At 41.5% G+C, this 10,627-nt stretch overlaps 1 protein-coding gene across 1 annotated transcript; it reads left to right on the top strand.

The window, feature by feature from the left end:
* Window positions 1-678: 678 nt before the first annotated feature.
* On the top strand, window positions 679-6,730 carry LOC139443358 (dynein regulatory complex protein 8-like). Its single transcript, XM_071224346.1, has 6 exons — window positions 679-737; window positions 2,710-2,794; window positions 3,172-3,244; window positions 5,284-5,363; window positions 5,552-5,661; window positions 6,255-6,730. The coding sequence occupies exons 1-6, from the start codon at window positions 704-706 to the stop codon at window positions 6,368-6,370; spliced, it is 498 nt and encodes a 165-aa protein (XP_071080447.1). The 5' UTR covers window positions 679-703; the 3' UTR covers window positions 6,371-6,730.
* Window positions 6,731-10,627: the final 3,897 nt, after the last annotated feature.

The following is a 10,627-nucleotide window of genomic DNA, read 5'->3' as shown; positions in this document are numbered from 1 at the left end:
ATTATAAGTGTAACATGTATTCCAAGTTAAGATCTACGTATCTCCCCTCCTTGAATAATGACTATAAATCTGAAATGTAAATGATAAATATTATCAACTCACAATAAACATGTCATGTTTTCGGTGGCTATTTATATAAAGCATATTTTTACTATCAGATTCAAGAAGATGTAATATCTGTATATGCACGTGACATCATATGAGTTAGTATCAATTGTACTTTAGGCCATAATACTGAATAAACCTGTCTGTCTGTGTTACTCGGAATACTTTAAAATATTTTATTTTTTATTGTAATAGCTGTAACCTAGTTATTGTGTGTTAGAGGTTTACGCGTTTTGTATCATCATGTTCATCACATGAACTGTAATCGTTTAGCTTCATGTGGCGTCAAGTGAAAATAAATTTGGGATATAAAATTTGGATTTAACGTTATTCCGCTTTCGCACGGCAGTTTATATTTTAGACCACTCGGCAGAAACATTTTGTACTTATTTTACAACAAAGATTTATTTTTATATGTATGGCACTGCTTTTAAAATGTATTTAAAAAATCAGAACTAAATTAGGTTACAAACATAAAATCTTAACGAAATGTTACAAGAATGTATAAGGCTTAACTGATTAATCTCTTTGGAGACGCTACGCCTACCGCCATATAGACTGAACCCAGTCTTACTGTGTAGCAACGATTGTAAACAACATGGCGGCCACTGACGAAGCAAAGGAAAATGCAGGTAACAATATTGGATTCTTCTAAAATATGATATACTCTTTACACGACGTAAGTGGCGCTAACAGAATGTGATTAATGAAAAGGGAAAAAACGGAGAATGCAATAATTAGACTGTGCTGAACATGAGGAAACCTAATAAAAGTAGATCTATAGACCTTACTTGTTTTGGAACTTTATTTGATTCAGTTTTCTGTACTTTGTTTACTTACTGAAACTAATAATAATTACGTGTTATAATTATGACAATTAACATGGCATTGACCAGAGAATGAGTAACAGAACACACCTGAAACCTAAATCATGTATCATACTGGGTCCATGATTAACGCAGCAGACAAGGTTCTCGTCATTGAATGCAACTAGCTTCTCTCCTCTGACATGGTCTTTGGCTTAATGATGGACTGAAAATAAACTACAACAAAAATAATCTATCAGTAACTGTTTAACCTTATTTCATAGGAACACAATGGGGTCAAATGCAGTATTTGGGTCCCCATTTCTAGGGTTTCCCTTCGGAAGGCAGCTCTGCATATATATATAAGCGCACAGGCTAGCATGCCCAAATCCATCAGGAGGCATTTGTGAGCTAAAAGGACACCCAAAATGACACAAATATTGCAGTCTACCTACAATATGTTCAGTTTCATTCAACCGCCTCTGTGGTCTCTTGCATGGTAGATTGTCTGCCTAGAGAGCGGACGGTCAGGGTTTTTTGACGCATCAGCATCACTATTTGAAATATAGGACGATAAACCTCAACATAAACAGAAAAATGATTTCGCTTCATTTGTATAGTTAAATAACATTCAACCTCAACACGAATATCAAAGCCATCCACAAACATCAAATATTGGGCAAGAATGCTGTATACCCGACACCTTCTGCCATTTTGGTAAGGGATGTACACAAGCTCTTCCTTAGAAACTGCTTCTCAGACGCCAGCTTTTGTGGTCTCGCTAAAATAACAGGGGGCTTGGGGGCTTGCCCCTGCATATTTTGAGCTTTATTGCCCTATTTTTCAAATAGTGATGCTGTCGCTTGTGGCTTCGTAAACCAACATGGCAGATAGGTGTCTGGAATAAAACATGTGTACCACACAGGAACTCGTTATTGGTCAGAAAATAAAAATATATACCCCCTATATGTAAGTTCTCTACTTACATATAGGGGGTATATATTTTTATTTTCTGACCAATAATGAGTTCTGTGGTGAATCAATATTGGACATCAACATCGAAAAAGTACTCAAAAATAGGTAAAAAATGGTGTGCAACAACCTCATCACCAACATCCAAAAGGGCCACATTTCACAAGGATTACCCCCTGTTACTCTAGCGAGGTGTGTGTTAGGGAGGGGGGGGGGGGGGGGGGGGGGGCTGATGGCGAATTATAGTTCTAGCCCACTGAGATACCATGCCGCAGTTTAACATGAATTCCCAAATCCTTCTCAGTATACCTACTCCAAGCCGACCACTCCTTGTATGTCAGTCTTAATCTGAAATTAATCTAAACAACACAGTAGTTTGTATGAACCATCAGAAAATCTTCATTGGCATACTGTATTCTGCTGTCCTTGAAAAGATGAACTAGGGTCGAAACAAGTCCAAATTTACTACCTGGGCACCCACCCCCCTGTTTCCCAACCCTACCTGGGTACTCACTGTAGGTCTCAAGAATTGGGTACAAAATGTCTGATTGGGAATTGTTTTACCGGAGCCCTGGCAAAAATTATTTAGATACACATATAACATGCCAGGCATACATTGAAGTTGACTCAAGCTTTATCTTTACTCAACATATAAAAGTCAGAAGGAACTCATGCATAGTAAGGCATGGTTGGGTAGCCTAGTGGTTAAAGCATTGGTCCTACTCAGGATCCAGCCGACCCCAGTACCCATCCTAGCCCTAGTACCTTGTCCATTTTAATAGATGGAACCTAAGAAAAATGTCAATACAAATTTCTCATATTTCAGATTCACTCCTACAAGACATCCAAAAGAAAATAACAGAAGCATTTGATATATTTGACCATGAGTCCAATAAGACTGTAGATGTGAGGTATGTATGGATTCAATTTATATCTATGTCATGTGGACTATCAATAGTGAAAACACCATCTTTATAGAATAGGAGACTAATGGTTTGGATAAAATATCAAGTAAATATTCATTGAAGAAACAATGTTTCAGAAAAAAAAAAATTAGTTTGCAGGATGAAACAGTAACATCTATAATAATTTAACTATTGTTTCCTTCATCACTGAAAACAAATGTTATCTTTTCATCAACTTGTATCCACGTTTTGTTCTCATCTTTTATAAAAAATGTGATGTGAGGTCAGTATGCATTTGTCTACATGCTATAGGTCTAGTAGTTAAGTCAGTATATAAGTACATCTCTTTCATATTTTCACATTGTGTATTGACCATTTTCCAGAGAAGTAGGAACTATTGTTCGCTCCCTCAACTGCTGCCCGAGTGAAGCTGAACTTCATGATATGCTTGCTGAGGTATGTTGCTATGATGAAACGTGGTATGCATGTGGTATGCATGCAATTAAGTTGAAATGCTTCTACTGTACAGTATGCATGTATTAATCTGATAATATGTCAGTGGCTTAAACAATCTACATGAATATACTAGGTATTCTTATCAGTAGTCTTATATCCTGTTACAATAAAACAGTACTGACCAGTTTCTTATTACAGTATAAGCTATGCCATGACTCTTCAAACACTTTAAAGTACAACATCATATTCTACTATGCTCACATGTCTCATCAGGACCCACCTCTTGACCCAAACTCCCTCATCAGGACCCTCCTTTTGACCCTCACATCTCTCATCAGGACCCTCCTTTTCACCCTCACATGTCATCAGGACCCTCCACATGACCCTCACATCTCATCAGGACCCTCCTCTTGGTGCTCACATGTCATCAGGATCCTCATGACCCTCATCTCATCAGGATCCTCCTCTTGAGCCTCACATCTCATCAGGATCCTCCTTTTGACCCTCACATCTCATCAGGACCCTCCACATGACCCTCACATCTCATCAGGACCCTCCTCTTGAGCCTCACATCTCATCAGGATCCTCCTCTTGGTGCTCACATCTCATCAGGACCTTCCTTTTGACCCTCACATCTCATCAGGACCTTCCTTTTGACCCTCACATCTCATCAGGACCCTCCTCATGACCCTCACATCTCATCAGGACCCTCCACATGACCCTCACATCTCATCAGGACCCTCCTTTTGACCCTCACATCTCATCAGGACCCTCCTCTTGGTACTCACATCTCATCAGGATCCTCCTCTTGAGCCTCACATCTCATCAGGATCCTCCTCATGACCCTCACATCTCATCAGGACCCTCCACATGACCCTCACATCTCATCAGGACCCTCCTCTTGGTACTCACATCTCATCAGGATCCTCCTCTTGAGCCTCACATCTCACCAGGACCCTCCTCATGACCCTCACTTCTCATCAGGACCCTCCTCTTGATCTTCACATCTCATCAGGATCCTCCTCATGACCCTCACATCTCATCAGGACCCTCCACATGACCCTCACATCTCATCAGGACCCTCCTCTTGGTGCGCACATCTCATCAGGATCCTCCTCTTGAGCCTCACATCTCATCAGGACCCTCCACATGACCCTCACATCTTATCAGGACCCTCCTCATGACCCTCACATCTCATCAGGACCCTCCACATGACCCTCACATCTCATCAGGACCCTCCTTTTGACCCTCACATCTCATCAGGACCCTCCTCATGACCCTCACATCTCATCAGGACCCTCCACATGACCCTCACATCTCATCAGGACCCTCCTCTTGGTGCTCACATCTCATCAGGACCCTCCTTTTGACCCTCACATCTCATCAGGATCCTCCTCAGGACCCTCACATCTCATCAGGACCCTCCTCATGACCCTCACATCTCATCGGGACCCTCCTTTTGACCCTCACATCTCATCAGGACCCTCCTTTTGACCCTCACATCTCTCACCAGGACCCTCCTCTTGAGCCTCACATCTCATCAGGATCCTCCACATGACCCTCACATCTCATCAGGACCCTCCTCAGGACCCTCACATCTCATCAGGACCCTCCTCTTGGTGCTCACATGTCATCAGGATCCTCATAACCCTCACATCTCATCAGGATCCTCCTGTTGAGCCTCACATCTCATCAGGATCCTCCTCTTGGTGCTCACATCTTATCAGGACCCTCCTCTTGAGCCTCACATCTCATCAGGATCCTCCTCTTGGTGCTCACATCTCATCAGGACCCTCCTTTTGACCCTCACATCTCATCAGGACCCTCCTCTTGACTCTCACCCTCCTCTTGACCCTCACATGTCTGATCAGGACCCTCCTCTTGACTTACATCTTTCATCAGGATCCCCCTCTTGACCCTCACATCTCATCAGGACCCTCCTCTTGCCCCTCACATCTCTCATTGGGACCCTCTTCTTGAAATAATGCGTTTCCTTATCTAATGACTGATTTATTTATGTTTTATGGATTGTGTTTAAGATTGAAGAGGAGGAGCCAACTGGATACATCAGATTTGAAAAATTCCTCCCAATGATGACAAAAGTGATGATGGAAAGAAGGTGATTACCTCAGCACTACTTTCAATATATTAACTTTCTAATATGATAATCTATAGATATAATGTAATGTTTCAAGTTAGTATAAGATATTAACAAGATTATTGTATAATTTCAATGGGCAACAATATATTTTATAAAAAATCCAATTTACCTTGAATGTGAGTTTTATGCACATTATGTTTGAACAGGTACAAGCCAAATCCTGAGGATGTGTTACTAAAAGCATTTCAAGTCATGGATGCTGAAATGAAAGGTCACCTCACCCAGGATGAACTCCGCAAATACATGACTGAGGAGGGTAGGTGCTCGTCAACCATAGTTCAAACATGGGCCAGAAATAAATTCACTGAATATTTTCACTGTTTTAGTAAACGACATACCACTTCTAAAATCAAAGACATTCATACTCTGAAATAAATATTTCTGGTTTTCAATCAAATTTGAATTTTTTAATATTTTTTAATGTGATGTAAGCTAATGACCATTAATCATTCGAACTTGTGATGTGATGCAGGTGCGAGGTGGGGGGTGGAGGGGAAGGGGGGGATATTAATTTATTAATTCAGATGGACCAACTCATATTGAGAATGGGTGACCAAGAAATCTTGCTCTATAATAAGCTTGGCAGATTCGTCTCCCTTTGCTGAAACTACATTCCTTGTTTGTTGGTTGTCAGTAACCAATCTGCAGCACCTAAGATTCTCTGTGAAGAGTTGTGTCCCTTGGGCACACAAGGAACCTGTGAATGTGGGTTTGTCAGTATACCCATGCTCATGGATTTCACAAAAGTGGTATAAACGTTTGAGACCTCAATCACTTTAGGCTTTCCTCACACATTTAGATAACATGCCTAAAATAAACCTAACCCACTCACTCATGTTCTGTGTGCAGGTGAACCCTTCACTCAGGAGGAGCTGGAGGAGATGATGTCTGCAGCAGTCGACCCTGACAAAGGCATCATCCTCTACCGCGACTTCGTGTCTGAGATGGCCGTGGAAGAGACATGAGATAGGGAGGAGAATCATGTGTCTCACATACACTGAGGTTCTCAACAGACGCAGTTCAGTGTCCAGTGTCTGCTACACACACACACTTCACTGTCTACTGTGGAACAGTTGTCTGTCATCTTGTCAGATGAATGAATGAATGGTATTTTTGTTGGTTTGCTAAAATGATGTATGGCTGGTGATTTTATTTCCATCATATTTTTATTTAATGATCCATCCTTTTTCTCGTCCAACATGCTGTCCATTCATATTTCAGTTTAGACACTTTCTAATAAAGAAAGAGGCATGTCATACATCGGTGTGCTTTATTCATTCCCCTGTAAGAAAACTGATCATGTATATACAGTATTAAACATCTCCAGCACCACCTGTGTGTCTCATGTGTTCATTTACAGCCAGACCAATAAATATCCGGGGTAGAATAGGTCTTCAGCAACCCATGCTTGTCGTAAGAGGCGACTAACAGGATCAGGTGGTCAGGCTCGCTGACTTGGTTGAAGCATGTCATCGATCCAAATTGCGTGGATCCATGCACTTGATATCAATCACTGGATTGTCTGGTATAGACTCGATTATTTACGGACCGCCGTCATATAACCAACCAACCAGCATTTACAGTGAAGTAAAAACATTTTTGAAGAATGGTTTCCAAAGTTAAGTGTGTCATCAGAAATTCTGGGACATGAATAATCTGGAACACCAAGATCAAGGTCCAGATGTGTCCGTGAATTGTTCACACACCATCTCCTGGGGGCATCATTGCTGACAAGCAACAAAGAATTACTTGCAATGGAACATTTTTGTGTGACAGTTACCTTATCAAAATGGCCTTGGTTTTAAGTTGTAAGGTATTTTCATCACAGCCACTGCCATAAAAACTTCTTGTACTTGGCTGTACAATGGACATACTGCACATTGACATACATATCTGACAAGTTGTGGCAGTGGTTATTTGATCAGTCAATTCATAAATAAGCACAAACTGTCCCATGGCGGTCGCCATTACTGTTCGGTTAACTGTGATTGGAGGACTAACGTGTCCAGAAACGGGCCTAGTTTGAAACCAAATGAAATTATTGTATCTTTGACTGAATATGGAAAGTATTGTTCGGAATATGTATTTTTACAGTTAAATTCAAACAGTATCGGCTACAATGATAAAAATAATATTTGAAAAACATAAAAATGAGAGAGTGAGTTTTTGTCGATTTGAACAATATTTCAGTTATATCAGGGTGTTATATTGTGGGCGGACATACAATTTGAAAACTAGGATACATTGCTGGTGAGTTCGCATTCAATGTGTGCTTCAAGTTGGGTCTATCTATGGTCTGATATTAACTTGCTCGTGTGCGTTTCAACAAAGTGATCAACAAAGACCTACATGCATCATTGTAATATAAATAGGCTCTGATGGTCACCATGATTATGTCAGTACTGAGGACTAACCTTTCATGTCAACACTCCAAAGGGCGCTCCAGCTATGATTGCATCTGCGGTGATAACAACCTTACATTATCTTAGTCTTTGATAGGAGAATACAAGAATCAAGAGTGGGAGTCCCACCAAGTCATTAAAAATAGATAAATGAAACGTCAATGCCAGAGAACAAACAGTCTAAAGCATCTGCCCACTGGGCTAAAAGACTAAATACCGGTGAACAGTATATGAATTGATAAGTGAAAATCAGTGATGACATCCGGGCCCACTTGCACAAAGCGATCTTAGCGCTAAGATGATCGTAACTCCCATACTTTACATAGGCTAACAATAGTCTTAGCGCTAAGATCGCTTTGTACAAGTGGGCCCCGGGTGTTCCTGCTTTACCAGTAACATCCGCCACTCAAACAGTTTGCATAAAAAAGTATCCATTTGTTTCCTGACTCGCACAGCAGTACTCCTGCCATGAATGGAGTCCTTTATCAAGTTTAAGCAATACTCTAGATTTCTGATGTCATCCGTTAATGATAACCAAATTGTCTCCGTTTGACACAAACCACTCAGTTACTTTATTTAGACCTAGACTGGAAATGACCCCGTGGTGTGGAGCATAGTCAACCTTCACCTAAAGTGTAGGTTGATGTTGTTGGTTGTTGTTTAACGCCGCAGAATGTGCTGTTAACATACAATTTATTAAACTCAATGTTAACTCACCTCCATCCCAATAAATATAAATAGAACCTCGTCCGTAGGCCAGGTGTTGAGGAGAGGTAATAAAAACAAAACATTGTTTCGGTTCATGTAACATGAACAGTTCATAAAAATGCCACATGCGTCGCGGAAAACAGATCGTGGCATTCGCTGCACGTGCAGAAAATGGATTCTGACACGTGATGAATTGCAATCGTCAGTGTTGGGTTTACGTTCGATGGAGCAAGACACGCTCTGCTTTTCGTGGTCGTGGACCAATATTCGTGGTCTTTGTAGAAATAACGGACCAATAATCGCGGTCCTTATAAATTTAAAATGTGTACTTTCTCCTATAGTTTGTGGTTCATTCCTATATTCGTGGTCATGTACCTACCAAAGTTTCTTTATTTTTATTTAATCCAAAAGAGAATCACGTTTAGTTCCCCACATGCCATAATAGGAGTAATCACGTTCAGCTCACCATTGATTGTATAATTGTAGAGTTAGCGTGAGTGAGTTCGGATTAACGCCGCTTTTAACATTATTCCAGTTATATCACGGCGTGTCAGCTTAATGTTGGAGGAAAGCCCGAAGTGATGTAGGTCTCACGTTTACTACTTCGGTGTATGCTGACAAACCTAGAAACATAATCGCGGCGAACCGGGATTCGAACCCACAATCATAGGTTTCTGGCGTGCCCAAGGGACGCAACTCTGTACAGCGAATCGCGGAGCCTAAGACGACTGGGACACCCGTGACCCCGTAGAGTTAGGAGTCGGACACGTCGCCGTCTTCCACTGCATAACAAACTTTGGTGTAGGTTGAGTATTATTATAAACACTCTGAACATATACATCCTATCAGGTCCGATATGTCTTTACTACCTCCACTTGGCACGATGTTGTTGATGTTGTTGTTGTTTAACGCCGCACTCGGCAATATTCCAAATATATGACGGCGGTCTGTGAATAATCGAGTCTGATCAGACAATCGTGTGATTGATATGAGCATTGATCTACGCAGCTGGGATACGATGACATGCATCAACCAAGTCAGCGAGCCACCCGGAGAGCGGAAGGTTGGGGGTTCGAACCCCCGCTGCGTAATACCAAATGACATTAAAAGATGGCACTTGTTGTTACCCTGCCTGGCGCTCTGAGTGTCTGAGTGGGGTATTCATGTTCAACTGCGTTATGGTGTCTCAGTAGGCTGGCACTGAAAATCAGCATAAGTCCGGACTAGCACGCACGAATGCATGGAATCTCAGCGGGCTAATCATGACTAGTTAGTACAAGCAGTAGCTCGCGACCGGTAAGATCTGTGTCTGATGAGATTGCACATTGCAATCACCGTAGCCACAATTAAATTGCTTCCCCGAGTCTTGCCGTGATCAGATGGTTGTCATTTATAGGTGGAGAAGGTCCACGATTTGTGTGTTCCTGCATCAAGCAACGACATTGATAAAGTACTGTTCAAAGCAGGATTATCAGAACTCACTCACTCTTTTAAGTGGGCACTTACGACAAGCAAGGGTTCCCGGTATTCTATTCTGTCCCAACTCGTAATATAAGATCTTTTTATTTCACCGAACAGTTCAAGCCCTGAAAGTCTTCCTAACCAGAAGCGCACCAAATATTCGAATGCGCCTTCGATACTGTTTTTCCCCCCCATTACATTCCAGCGCCTATCACCGTCATTAGCGATCGAAATAGGCTCTCATAGTCCCTGAACCATCTTCTTTTCCTTTCCGACCAGCCCTTAATGAAGCAAGTCTAAATTTTCCTCGTTCCGGCTGAATTTCCCATCTCACTGGGGCTTCTTTTAAAGACGTTGTTTGTTGCCATCAAAGGTATATATTTTCAGATACTATAAGAGTTAGTCTACGCTCGAAAGGGTAGTTTAGTTTTTACTAAAACTCATCACCTTTAGGTGGTGCTCTTTCCTCAGCTCGTATATAGCGCATAGCTAACTGCGCATACTAACAACTGAAAGAGTCAAGTTTGCAGACATGAATGAATGTTAGCTGGGATAATATCGCAATTTAAGCTTGGCGCAAGTTGACGACGTGCATAGGGAGCCGGGAACCAGCTTATGAATGATTCTCAAGCGTTTAGGTAGACAGGAGCC

This window comes from Haliotis cracherodii, unplaced genomic scaffold, assembly GCF_022045235.1.
Source record: "Haliotis cracherodii isolate W230 unplaced genomic scaffold, xgHalCrac1.p SCAF_5, whole genome shotgun sequence".
NCBI lineage: Eukaryota > Metazoa > Mollusca > Gastropoda > Lepetellida > Haliotidae > Haliotis > Haliotis cracherodii.
Note: the sequence above shows the minus strand (reverse complement) of the source record. Positions and strands in the feature narration are given on the sequence as shown.

Coding starts and splice junctions, on each gene's coding strand:
- LOC139443358 (XM_071224346.1), top strand. CDS start 704: ATGGCGGCCACTGACGAAGCAAAGGAAAATGCAG. Junction 2,795..3,171: donor AATAAGACTGTAGATGTGAG/GTATGTATGGAT, acceptor ACCATTTTCCAG/AGAAGTAGGAACTATTGTTC. Junction 5,662..6,254: donor CAAATACATGACTGAGGAGG/GTAGGTGCTCGT, acceptor TTCTGTGTGCAG/GTGAACCCTTCACTCAGGAG.